The sequence below is a fragment of the Scyliorhinus torazame genome, chromosome 21, assembly GCF_047496885.1.
Source record: "Scyliorhinus torazame isolate Kashiwa2021f chromosome 21, sScyTor2.1, whole genome shotgun sequence".
NCBI lineage: Eukaryota > Metazoa > Chordata > Chondrichthyes > Carcharhiniformes > Scyliorhinidae > Scyliorhinus > Scyliorhinus torazame.
Window position 1 is genome coordinate 63,117,273 of NC_092727.1, and position 13,310 is coordinate 63,130,582.

Here is a 13,310-nt window from a genome sequence, read left to right on the forward strand (position 1 = left end):
GGGGGATGGGTGAGCTGGCCGGGGGGTGGGCGAGCTGGCCGGGGGGTGGGTGAGCTGGCCGGGGGGTGGGTGAGCTGGCCGGGGGATGTGTGGACACTAAGGACAATTTATCATGGCCAATCCACCTAACCTGCACATCTTTGGACTGTGGGAGGAAACCGGAGCACCCGGAGGAAACCCACGCACACACGGGGAGGATGTACAGACTCCGCACAGACAGTGACCCAAGCCGGGAATCGAACCTGGGACCCTGGCGCTGTGAAGCACTGTGCTAACCACTGTGCTACCGTGTTCCCCTTAATCTGTACACAATTGGTCACTGAAATCGGGGCGTCATTCTCCGGCCCCCCAGCGGGTCGGAGAATGGCCGTTGGCCGCCGTGAATCCCGCCCCCGCCGGTTGCCGAAGTCTCCGGTACCGGATATTCGCCGGGGGCGGGAATCGGGCCGCGCCGGTTGGCGGGCCCCCCGCTCGATTCTCCGGCCCGCGATGGGCCGAAGTCCCGCCGATAAATTGGCTGTCCCGCCGGCGTAAATTAGAGTACCTATTTACCGGCGGGACAAGGCGGCGTGGGTGGGCTCCGAGGTCCTGGGGCGATCTGAACCCGGGGGTGCCCCCACGGTGGCCTGGCCCGCGATCGGGGCCCACCGATCCGCGGGCTGGCCTGTGCCGTGGGGGTACTCTTTCCCTTCCGCCTCCGCAACGGTCTCCACCATGGCGGAGGAGGAAGAGACTCTCCCCACTGCGCATGCGCGGGGATGCCGTTAGCGGCCGCTGACGCTCCCGCGCATGCGCCGCCCGGGGATGGCATTTCCGCGCCAGCTGGCGGGGCAACAAAGGCCGTTTCCACCAGCTGGCGGGGCGGAAATTCCTCCGGGGCCGACCTAGCCCCTCAATGTTGGGGCTCGGCCCCCAAAGATGCGGAGCATTCCGCACCTTTGGGGCGGCGCGATGCCCGTCTGACTGGCGCCGTTCTGGGCGCCAGTCGGCGGACATCGCGCCGTTTGGGGAGAATTTCGCCCGCATTCTGAATCTGCACCTCACTGCAAGGTTTGCACAGGTTAGAGCCAACTGTTCAACTTCTGATGCTACTTCCTTATTTATTGGACTGTCTCCAACTTGACTCTAGTTCAATGACTCTGAGCTGGAGAGATTTAAGACGAAGGCGCCTCCTGTTTATCTGTTGGTTCAGGAAGGTCTCCTGCTCCATAAACACTCACACACTTGAGTCCAGACAAAGTCTGAATGTTAGTTTGCAGTAAAAATTTGAAAAAATTGAACAAAAAATGTAAATGTTACTGCCTTCAGCTTACAAGACAAGCTTTGAAGGCAAAGAGCAACACCTCCGTCGCCAATGCATCAAATTCTCCCACCCCCAAATTCCTTAATTTTAAACGCAGTTTATGATGCAATCCATATATGTTAATTCTTTATATTTATTAGTATGCATCTTCTCAACCCTGTGTATCAAGAGACACTGTTTGATAGAATGTGTACCGTGGATGAAGGGCTTAAGTTCCACAGCGAGACTGGATAAGTCAGGGCGGGGATGGGTGGGGGGGGGGGGATCTCCTTTTTGACAAAAAATGATGTTGAATGAACTGTTTGTCAGTGCAGTGGAAACATCGTCAATGGGAAAAAATCATCAAAAATGCAACAAATACACAAAAGGAAACAATTGCAGGATTAATGGAAAGAACAGTGGAATGGAATAAAATAGGCAGCTCTTTCCAAGAGCTGACACATGGAACATTCACCACATGACCTTCTTCTATACTGTTCACTGACTGACAACTAACACTGGGAACAAAAATGGAACAATTTCCAAATGGAAAGGACTGGGTGACTGAGCTGTTGTGGGTGGAAGGGTGAGGAAATATTTTACTGGAGACAAGAACATTTAGGTTGGAGTAGAAATAAGCAACTGACAAGATCTAGAAAGGATCAACAATTAAATATTACAAAACACCTTTCTGCTTTCTCAAGGAGCTAGCTTTGTGTTTATTAATTATTCAACCAAATACTTCCTCCAGCAAGTCATAAACAACAATAATTTTATTAAATTCTAATACATTCATTTCAATCTGAATATATATTAATATCATGTTAAGAAAATTGCATGGTTAAGGCTGGAAACAATAACATTGAGCTGAAGATTCCTGACCCATTGGAGATTGATTGGAAGATGGAAGGGATGGGGGAAGGAGTGGGACTTTGGGAAGAAGCAGGGAAGACGTGGGACTAAGATGGGAGAAGGCATTGGGAGAAAAGCCACCATAGCATTTTGCCAGCATTGGGCGCCTATGCAATGTTTTGCCATCTTGATTCCTGCCCTCCATTGGATTGGGGCCAGCTCCTGCTTTAACAGCTGGTAGCAGGATTGAACCATCAGCAGGAACATTCAGCCCATTAATTCACCTGCAACAATGAGAACGGGCATTCCAATGTTCCTGCAGCTGGAAATCATGCTTACTCTCTGAGTGCAGAGGCAAATTGGGAAAGGACAGATTTCATCAAAAAAATATTTTCCTGAGGAATAAATTGCCATTGCCATCTCTGTGCTTTTCCCTGCTCTTAATGTACAGATGGAAAATAAATAGATGGAGCCACTTTACCCCAATCGGATCTGAGGGGAATTAATTGCCTTGACAGAACAAAGATGCTAATTTCTCTTTCTTATCTAAAAGGTGATATTGGGAGATTCCTTCTTGCAAGGTTATAAAGGAGAGCCATATTATTAAAAATATTACTTCCTCCCAAGATAACAAACTAGAGGAATTCAGATCATCCAATCCTATGATTAACCAACCAGTAAAATTAATCGCCTTCAGTCAAGTTTGTGATTCGGGCCGAGAGTGTGGAGAAAGTCAGCTGAAATTTTCAAGATGTTTGAAATCCCGTTGCTGGAACGGGAAGTGGGAACTAACCCCATGGCAGTCAGGGTCAAGACCCTGAGGCATCAATTTGGAACTTAAGCTTAGCTCTGGGACAACCATTGCTACAGGGGCTCTCTGTACACAATGGAGCGTCCGCAACCCGGAAAGCTGCAGGCTGCTGTCACCGTTTACCTAGTGGTATCCCCACATGGTGGTTGCCTCTCCTCATACTATGAAGATATTGTTGCATCGGGGAGGTGGCCCTTAACTGGACATTTAATTGCCTCAATTGTCTGCCTGTTGGGCAACTGCACGATTGAGGTACATGCCATGGCAGTGAGGTGTATGAGGCTAATCTGACAACGCCTTCCTCCACCCCCTCACCTCCCAGTTCATCTGCAAAATGTACTTAAGATTCAGCCATTGATTCATAGTGCATAAATTATATTTGAAGTAGACTAATTGCCAGGAGGTAGGTAAGAAATACCAGTGGATTAAATCTCTCTCTCCACATATATTTTCAAAATTAAAGTCTGTTAATGCATTGAAATTGGTGAAATAAAATTGACCACCCTGTTGCTTAGCACTGAACCTTTTTGCTGAGTGCGTCAGGAGCCCTGTAAATGTTCCACAGATTTGCCTTTACGTCGATGCTGCAGTCCTCATCCATGGTTTAAACAGTGATCTGCTGATCCTGAAATTGATAAATAATTAGTCATATTTTCAATAAATCGGAATGAAAGCTGGCCACAATTCAGTGAAATTATACTTGCAGATAAACAACACTCAAGCCTTCCCCTACTTCAACTCCACTGGGGGGAAGGAGGGTGCATTACATTCTGCCCACTGTGCCCAAATGACATTCCTCAAAGATGAAAATCTCCATGCCTATTCAATGATAAATTAAGAAAAGAATTAACATCGTAATCCAAGCAGTCTACAAGAATGGTGTAACATTTGATGGTTTGCGAGTGGGCACAACTATAAAATAATCTCATTACTGCCCCTTCTCCAAAGTAGCATTGCCTCCGTGAGAAAAATAGAAAACTGTTTTCATTATACTTCTCTGCGAATTTCACAGCACAATCTTCAGTCCCCTATAATTCAGTTGTGGATAAGTATATTTGTACACATATACAAAGAATAAAGAAAAGTACTGCACAGGAACAAGCCCTTTGGCCCTCCAAGCCTGCGCCAATCATGCTTTCCGTCTAACCTAAAACCTTCTAACTTCTGGGGCCCACATCCTTCTAGTCCCATCCTATTCATGTATTTGTCAAGATGCCCCTTAAATGTTACTATCGTACCTGATTCCACCACCTCCTCTGGCAGCGAGTCCAGGCACCCACTACCCTCTATGTAAAAAACATTCTTCGCACATCTCCTCTAGATTTTGCCCCTCACATCTTAAACCTATGTCCCCTAGTAATTGACACTACCACCCTGGAAAAAAGCTTCTGACTATCCACTCTGTCCACGCCCCTCATAACTTCGTAAACTTCCATCAGGTCATCCCCTCACCCTCGGATTTTCCAATGAGAACAAACCGAGTTTATCCAACCGCTCCTCATAGCTAATGCCCTCCATACTAGGCTACATCCTGTAAAATCTCTTCTGTACCCTGTTCAAAACCTCCACATCCTTCTGGTAGTGTGGCGACCAGAATTGAACACTATTTTCTAAGTGTGGCTTAACTAAGGTTCATATAGCTGCAGCATGACTTGTCAATTGTTATACTCAATGCCCCAGCCAATGAAGGCAAGCATGCCGTATGCCTTCTTGACCACATTCTCCACCTGTGTTGCCACTTTCAGTGAGTGACCTGTGGACCTGTACACCCAGATCCCTCTACCTGTCAATACTGTTAAGTATTCTGCCATATACTGTATACTTCCCACCTGAATTAGACCTTCCAAAATGCGTTACCTCGCATTTGTCCGGATTAAACTCCATCTGCCATCTCGCCGCCCAAGTTTCCAATCGAACTATATCCTGCTGTATCCTCTGACAGGCCACATCATTATCCTCAATTCCACTAACCTTTGTGTCGTCTGCAAACTCACTAATCAGACCAGTTACATTTTCCTCCAAATCATTTATATATACTACACATATATACTACAAACAGCACTGATCCCTATGTAACACCACTAGTCACAGACTTCCATTCAGAAAAGCACCCTTCCACTGCTACCCCCTGTCTTCTATGACCGGGACAGATCTGTATTCATCTTGCCAGCTAACCTCAGATCCCGTGTGACTTCACCTTCTGTGCCAGTCTGCCATGAGGGATCTTGTCAAAGGTAGTTCCAATCACGATTAACAAACTGTTCTTTCCCTACATCACCTATCGGGATGTTTGGATTGAGAAACGTAATCATGTACTCAAGGTCCTTCCTGGTTTGCCTCAGTTATGTGACTCTGCCAGGGGCACACTTCCTGGATTCAAATAACAAAGTTTTACTGGCAAGAATGGTATCTTTGAGCACATAATGCGGTGCTAGGAGTGGGGCTGGGTTGATTGAATTTTGAAAAGCTAGAGAGAAGCCACACCTACTGAAAGAGGAACAGAGAAATGCTCAAACCTGCTAAAAGCTGCTGAAACAGCCACTGAAAGCCACCGACCAGCAAAACGTCAAAAGCTGCAACTAAACCACTAGGCGAGTCAAAAATGTTAACTTTCCTCCCCCAGCTCCTTCCAAAATGATATGCAGCAGAACTGGCAGTTTTTCCACTTGCATTGGCAAAACTACAAGATTGCAACAGATTGAATGAATGAGCCGGAGCTGATATGGATAGCAACACTTTTAACACTGCTGGGAGTGACTGCTACATTCCACCCTCAATCTCTCTAAAGAACAGAAATAACAGAGGGCAGGAATTTTGAAAGTCTTTAAGGCACACTTTGACCCTTAAGTGAATGGTACTTTTGAATTCTATGGGTGGGTTTTTCTATATCCCCACAAAGCCTTCGCACGATGGGTATTTTGGTGGTCCACCATTGGTGGTGGGAACTACTGGTTCTGCCGATGTTCAGGGCGTTTTGCATTGTTCACTGACCATACCACTGGGGAATCTGGCGTGCGGTGGGGGGGGGGGGGGATCATCGGCGAGATCAGATATCTCTATATCCATCCTATCCATGTGTTTGTCAAGATGCCTTTTGAATGTCATTAATGTATCTGCTTCCACAATCTCCCCTGACAACGCATTCTAGGCACTCACCACCCTCTGCGTAAAAACCCTGCCTCGCACATCTCCTCTAAACTTTGCCCACGGACGTTAAACTTCTGCCCCCTGATACCATGTTACCAGCTACATCTTGTAACATGGTATCAGTATCAACTGTTGTTGTGGAGCTGCATGCAGATACAGCCAGTGGCTCATTCTCATCTTGTAATATTATGTACATATCATAGAATCATAGAATTTACAGTGCAGAAGGAGGCCATTCAGCCCATCGAGTCTGTACCGGCCCTTGGAAACAGCACCCTACCCAAACCCACACCTCCACGCTATCCCCATAACCCCACCCCACCTTTTTGGACACTAAGGGCAATTTAGCATGGCCAATCCACCTAACCTGCACATCTTTGGACTGTGGGAGGAAACCGGAGCACCCGGAGGAAACCCACGCAGACACAGTGCAGACACCGCACAGACAGTGACCCAAGCCGGGAATCGAATCTGGGTCCCTGGAGCGGTGAAGCAACTGTGCTAACCACTGTGCTACCGTGCTGCCCATGGTATCATCCGTCGTCATGAAACTGCAGACAGGTGCCGCCACCTGCTCCTCTAACTCATGATCTGGAGGAGTGACCTCGAGCATTGTGGATTCCACGACCGGAATCATTTCATAGAACTGAGATGATTCACCGGATGCCTTTGGAACCAATTTCTCCAGAATGGGTATTATATCTTCTGTTATTAGTTTTTTCAGAGCTGAGATACCTGCTACTGCAATCTCACTTTTTATCTCTAGGTGCGCCATCTCAGATTTCACACTTATCGGTGTCCTGCGCAGACTGGGCATCCCTTGTGATCACCCCGCCATTCCCATCAAACCGACGGCGTAGCACTTCACAGGCTCCCTCACTTAGTTTGCCATCACTCCCGCGAAACAATCTTACTAGCGTTTCATAGTCGCCCTCCTCCGGCTCATCCTCCGACCTTTACTTTCTTCATCGTATTCATGGTCTTCATAGGTATCATCATTGTCCTCACCTTCAGAGTCAGTGTCACTTGCAAAGACATCTGTAAAGTACGATGTTGTCCATGGGATTATGTTTTCACGCCAGAGGCGACCAACTTCAAAGTCAGCAGCGAGTCTTGTTGCAGAACTTTTATTTAACATTCCATGCTGTGGAGCTTTAGGAGGACTGAAGAAATTAAACAACGAGTCATTTGGTACAGATTTCGGAACTGTTTTGCGAGTGCCCCCACCGCTATGTTTCGGCTCCGTTTTTTCAAAGTGACATTTTTTCCTTTCTTCCCATCGATCTGGCACCCTGTGCACCCTGTGATTTCTAGTTCGTCACAGAATGAGAATTCAAGCTAATCAGGCTGCGATTCCTGCTGGTATGCTTTTGTAATTATCTCATTTGGCTTAAACTTAAACTCCAGAGTGAAGCTTATTGGTTCTTCACGCTCTGAACATTTAACATTTACGTCTTGTAGATGCTTTAATATAGACTCATTATGCTCCTGTATCATACCACTGAGTATATACATCTTCTTGAAGACTGTTAACCAGAAATCTGGAATTCCCTTTGGCTCTTCCATCTCCTCATCCGATTTGTTGTCCTCCCATGGACTTTCACTTGTTTCTCATTGAATAACTGCACCAGCATATCTTTTTCAGGATCGCAGTAAGCATCTGGCCACTCGCTGTCTGGAACAGAAAGCCATTCACGACTATTCACTTTTTCTGGTCGGACTCCTCTGGTTCTTGGCGAGATCAATGAAGAACTGTTCTTTTGGTGGCATCTCATCAACTGCGTTATCTGCTCTGATTTGGTCCACGGTAGTATGCAAAAAACATTGTTTCGCAAAGTGATTTCTACGGCCACACTTGGAACATACTTTTCCATATGCTGGGCATTGCCGTTGGCTATGCGATTGCCTCATTTCTGGCAGAAGATGGCGGCTCCGGTCGGCTGCTTAAAATGGCCGCCCGCACTGAGCCCATGGCCGGGGCGGGGTCGGAGAATCCCTGTGGGGCACGGGAATCGCGCCACGCTGCCCCGACGCCAGCACACCGATCCTCGAGAGCCCGCGGGATCGCCGCCCCGCCGGTCGGGGGCCGTTGAAAGCGCCCCCCCCCCCGGCGATTCTGCGGGCCTCAATGGGCAGAGTGCCCGCCAAGTTCGGCCGAGTCCAGCCGGTGTGGGATAGATACGTATGGCACCACACAGCGCGACCTCGGAGCTCTGTCTGCGGGGGCCGTCCTGGTGGAGGGGCAGGGGGACCCGACCCCAGTGGGGACCTCCACGGTGGCCTGACCCGCGATCGGGGCCTACCGATTGGCGGGCAGGCAGGCTGGTGCCATGGGGGCCTATGTTCCTCCGCGCCAGGCCCCTGTAGGGCTCCGCCATATTGCCCGGGGGCAGCGCGGAGACGGGAACGCCTGCGTAAACTCTCGCCGGCCGTGGCGCGCATGTGCAAACTCACGCCGGCCATGGCACATGTGCGTGAACTCGCCCCGGCCGCGGCGTGCATGCGCGCACTCACGCCGGCCGTGACACACCGGCTTTCAGGCGGAGACCACTCCAGCGCTGTACGAGCCCCCTGGGAAGGGGTGGATAGCTTCCAGGAAAGGCCCGTTGATGCCGGAGTGGCTCACGTCACTTTTCCCACTGGTATCAGAACCTGGCCGCAGGATTGGAGAATCCCGGCCCATGTTTTTTTATTGAACTGCGTCACAGTGCTGATGCCGTTGGCCTCTTCTTCCATGTTGGCGCCAAAATGTTTCAAACTGAGTGTGCTGATCTGCTGTGCAGCCAGTTCATTCGCATGGCAAATCTTAATTGTATTTTCCAATTTCAGGTCTTCTTCCTGTAACAATGTCTCTCGGAGCTTATCATTCGATATGCCAAATACTATTTGGTAGGGAATCATTGATGATTTAAGATTGCCTTCAGCCTCAAGTAGGTTACAAAGCTGTCAAAACATTCACAGTTGTTTAATTTTGGTTTGGAGAGCTATGCCAATCGAAGTACTTTATTATCTCATCCTATCTCTTGCTTTCCTCTTTGCTATCAAAAGCGAAGGTATTGGTAGATTTAGATTGCTTGTGGACCTGCCACCATGAACAGCAATGCAATGCACCTCTCATCAGGCTGTGGCTGCAGGCCAAGGGGTGAAACATAGAGCTTCAACTTCTGTTTCTTCTACGTAACCCAAGACTTGAAGCTAATGGGGTGCCCTTAAACCTTTCATATTGAACTTTACCGTGGTTTGTTGCTTTGAGTCGATTATGGCTGCAGTTCACCAGGTTGGTGAAAGAATCTTCTCTGTTTTTGTTCTTCGGCAGGTTTTGCCTTGTCTTTTCTGATGTTACCTTTAAATGTTCAACACTCCTGGTACCATGATGTGTTCTGTGACTTGTCATTGCAATGACAAGAACACAGACCAGCTGGTATCTTAACTAGAATGATGATTGATTGACACATAACATACAGAATACTATTCAGACTAGGTTACCACTTGAGTTTCATGAAATCGCTTGAAAATACCCTATATGCGACTGTACTGTTGTACGCCTTACCACCAACTTGCGAGATTCCCACGCAGCTGGTTAGAGATCGATTTGCTAACTATGTACAATACTATTCACCACAGTTAGGTCGGTTTTGGCATAACAGACCCTGTAATGAGAACTAGTCTACTGAGAGAGGAGAAACTTACACTCAAGAAAGGGATATTCATGTGCAGAGATTGTAAAACATCAGAGAGAGGGGGCTGGTTTAGCACACTGGGCTAAATACCTGGCTTTTAAAGCAGACCAAGGCAGGCCAGCAGCACAGTTCAATTCCCGTACCAGCCTCCCTGAACAGGCGCCGGAATGTGGCGACTAGGGGCTTTTCATAGTAACTTCATTGAAGCCTACTTGTAACAATCAGCGATTTTCATTTCATTTCAGGGCATATTTATGGCATCGAATATAAAAACTGGCAAGTCATGCTATCGTTGTATAGAACATTGGTAAGGCACTTGGAATATTGCGCATAATTCTGGTCTCTACACTACCAGAAGGAAGTGGAGGCTTTGGAGAAGATGCAGAGGAGGTTTACCAGAGTGCTGCCTGGTCTGGAGGGTGTTAGCTATGCGGAGAGACTCAATAGACTCGGACTGTTTTCATTGGAACGACGGAGGTTGACCTGATAGAGGTCAACAGGATTATGAGGGGCATGGATAGAGTGGATGGGCAGGCACACTTTTCCAGGGTGGAGGGGTCAGTCACTAGGGGCATAGATTTAAGGTCCATGGGGCAAAGTTTTGAGGAGATGTGCGAGGCAGGTTTTTTACACAGAGGGTGGTGAGTGCCTGGAATGCGTTTCCAGGAGAGGTCGTGAAAGCAGATACATTAACAGCGTTCAAAAGGCATCTTGACAAATACATGGATAGGGTGGGTGTAGAGGGATACAGCACTAGGAAGTGGAGAGTTTTGGCCAAGGGTGGTATCATGACCGGTACAGGCTTGGAGGGCCGAAGGACCTGTTCCTGTGCTGTATTGTTCTTTGTTCTTTGAACAGACCAGGAGATACATTACGCTGGGAGACAGTTCACACCGAAAGAACAGAACAACCATTGGCAAAGGGCAGGGTGCAAAGACTGTGGAGGACATCACACAAAGGGAAAGAAAGATTGTGTAGCGTGGGGAAAAAAATGTTTTAACGACAAGAAGCTGAATCATTTTGCGCACAAGTTAGAAAGAAGCAAAAAAAGTCGATACAGGTGGCCACTGAAGAGAAATCAGCAGAAGAGTCTGAAAAATTAAATACATCATGCAACAGGTTGGTTCTGTCAAGCCTCTCAGCAACAAATGATTTGTGACTGTGAGAATGATAATCAAAGAACGAGAACGTTAAGTGCGCATGAAGTGTCAGGTTCAGGATCACGGTGTTACATGACTGGTGTATCTGCAACATTGTCACCTTCACAGACCTGTGCGAAGTGGCTCAATGAGATGATCCAAAGATGAAGCCCTCAAAAGTGAGTTTGAGGTTATATGATGGGATGATACTCATACTGAGAGGACAAATGATCTGAGAGCCCAATGCAATGGCAAAAATGAAGATCTGGAGGTCCAGGTAACAAATGTTAAACAAAAGCCACTTGTCTGGACCAATTCCAAAGCTTGTACTGGTCACATTAAATGTGCCAAAATGTGTTACAACACATAAAATAATTGAGCGCTGAACAGGTCCGAGAAGTGTGCAAAGATGTGTTTCCAGGATTGGGATGTCTACCTGCAAACATCCAGATGAGAGTTTAAAACCAATTCAGAGTTCCAGCTGCCCTGAAGTCCAGCCTAAAAAACAAGATAGAATGAAATGAAAATCACTTATTGTCACGAGTAGGCTTCAATGAAGTTACTGTGAAAAGCCCCTAGTCACCACATTCCAGCACCTGTTCGGGGAGGCTGTTACGGGAATTGAACCATGCTGCTGGCCTGCCTTAGTCTGCTTTAAAAGCCAGCAATTTAGTCCAGTGAGCTAAACCAGCCTGTGTCAGGGATAAAAATTCCTCCAGACTGGATCAGCATTGTAGCAGTGGAACAATCGGGAAAGCTGAGAGTATGCGCTGAAGAGATTTCACTACACCACGCCAATCACCAAAGGAATTTTCCCACGATTTGCCAAGACAAAGACATTCACTTCCCTGGAGGTGAAAGATGGTTACTGGGAAGTGAAGCTGGATGAAAGCAGCAGCTTTTTAATGACATTACGAATGCTATTTGGGAAGTACAGATGGTTATAAATGCTATTTAGCATTTCAACAGATTCAGAGGACTATCAATTCAGACACCATGAGATAGTCAGTGCTCTTCCCAGAGTGGAAGCCAAAGTGGAAGACTTGCTGTCTGTGAATGTGGAGACACATTGGAAGAGGCCACAGCTAACCATAATCAGAATTTAATACGGCTGATGGAGAGAGCTCGCTAGATGAACAAGAATAAATTGCAGCTGAAGATGCTCAAAGTCAAGGGCCGGGATTCTCCGAGTGGCGGGTGCCGCGCAGCCCGGAGAATCGCATGAGATAGCCCGACCTGCGATTCACCGGGCCCCCACCCCCAGCCATACTGCGGCCGGGATGGGCCGAAGCCCTGCCAGGTAACCAGAGGTCACGCCGGCGTCGTTCTAACAAGGTTTCATAAAGCATCAACCAGTCGTGCTGGCTGACGCTGCAGCCGGAGGAGGTGGGGGTCAGCGTGGGAGGGGACCCCAGGACGGCACATCTGTGGCTGCGGGGGGTTTGGGGGGAGGCCACCCAGGGTCGGGAGGGGGGGATGCCGGGGAGGGTGGGGCAGACAGCCGCGGCGGCCGGGCATTGCCTGCCATGACGGGGAGGAGGCAACGCCATGGACGCCATGAAGGTGGTCACACAGAGGGGCACCCACCTCGGTCACTGGCTCAGCCCGGATGTGTGCCAGACCCTCATGTGCCACCCCCCCCCCCCCCCCACCCAGCCGGCAGCACCCACCGGCGGGTACATCCAGGGCTGCACCCACTGGTGAGGGCAGTACCATCAGACGGTGGCCCTGGCAGGAGGGACGGGCGACAGGCATCAGGGCACTGGTGGGGCCGGCAGGGATGTGGGCATGCGTGGCTGGTGCGCGAGCTGCCAACCGGGCCGACCATGTAGCCCATAGCACCTCGTTGTGGAGGGGGGCATGCCCAATGCTGAAACTTTGTCTACCTCCACCCCCTGCAGATCATAATGTTTGGGCATCTTCCAGTGTTGTTGACCGCGGTTGCGCGGGTCGCAGCCCTGCATGAAGTCCTGTGGGAGCTAGAGCAGGAGTGTGACAGGGAGGCGGCGGAGGCTGCAGCAGAGAAGCGTGCCGCAGAGGGGCAGGTGCCGGCTACTCAGGCTGGAGGGCCACCTGTCCGACAGGCGCAGAAGGAGGACCACGACGAGGGGGAGCCACAAGATGGGGATTTGGACAAGAGGAGGTGGAGGTGGAGGAGGAGAGGGTTGGGAGGAGGAGGCGGTGCCACGGCCACGGAGGCGCCCGATGAGGCCTCGTGTGTACCGGTGCCGGATGTCCTTCCAGGACCTCCTGGACAGGGCATGCAGGAGGAGCCTCCGGATGAGCCAGGAAACCGTCGCCCATATCTGCCACCTGATGGCACACCTGGCACCACATGGAACTGGGGGGTGGGGAGGAGGGGTGGAGGGGGGGGGGCACACCCCCTCCCAGTGGCTGTC

At 49.3% G+C, this 13,310-nt stretch overlaps 1 protein-coding gene across 1 annotated transcript in view; it reads right to left on the reverse strand.

Moving 5' to 3' along the window:
* Positions 1 to 2,003: 2,003 nt before the first annotated feature.
* LOC140398321 (Fc receptor-like protein 5) overlaps positions 2,004 to 13,310 on the reverse strand; it is a 293,198-nt gene continuing 281,891 nt past the window's right edge. Inside the window, exon 14 of the mRNA XM_072486879.1 lies at positions 2,004 to 3,570. Coding sequence (XP_072342980.1) covers positions 3,550 to 3,570 — 21 coding nt within the window. The 3' untranslated portion in view covers positions 2,004 to 3,549. The remainder of the gene's footprint in view (positions 3,571 to 13,310) is intronic.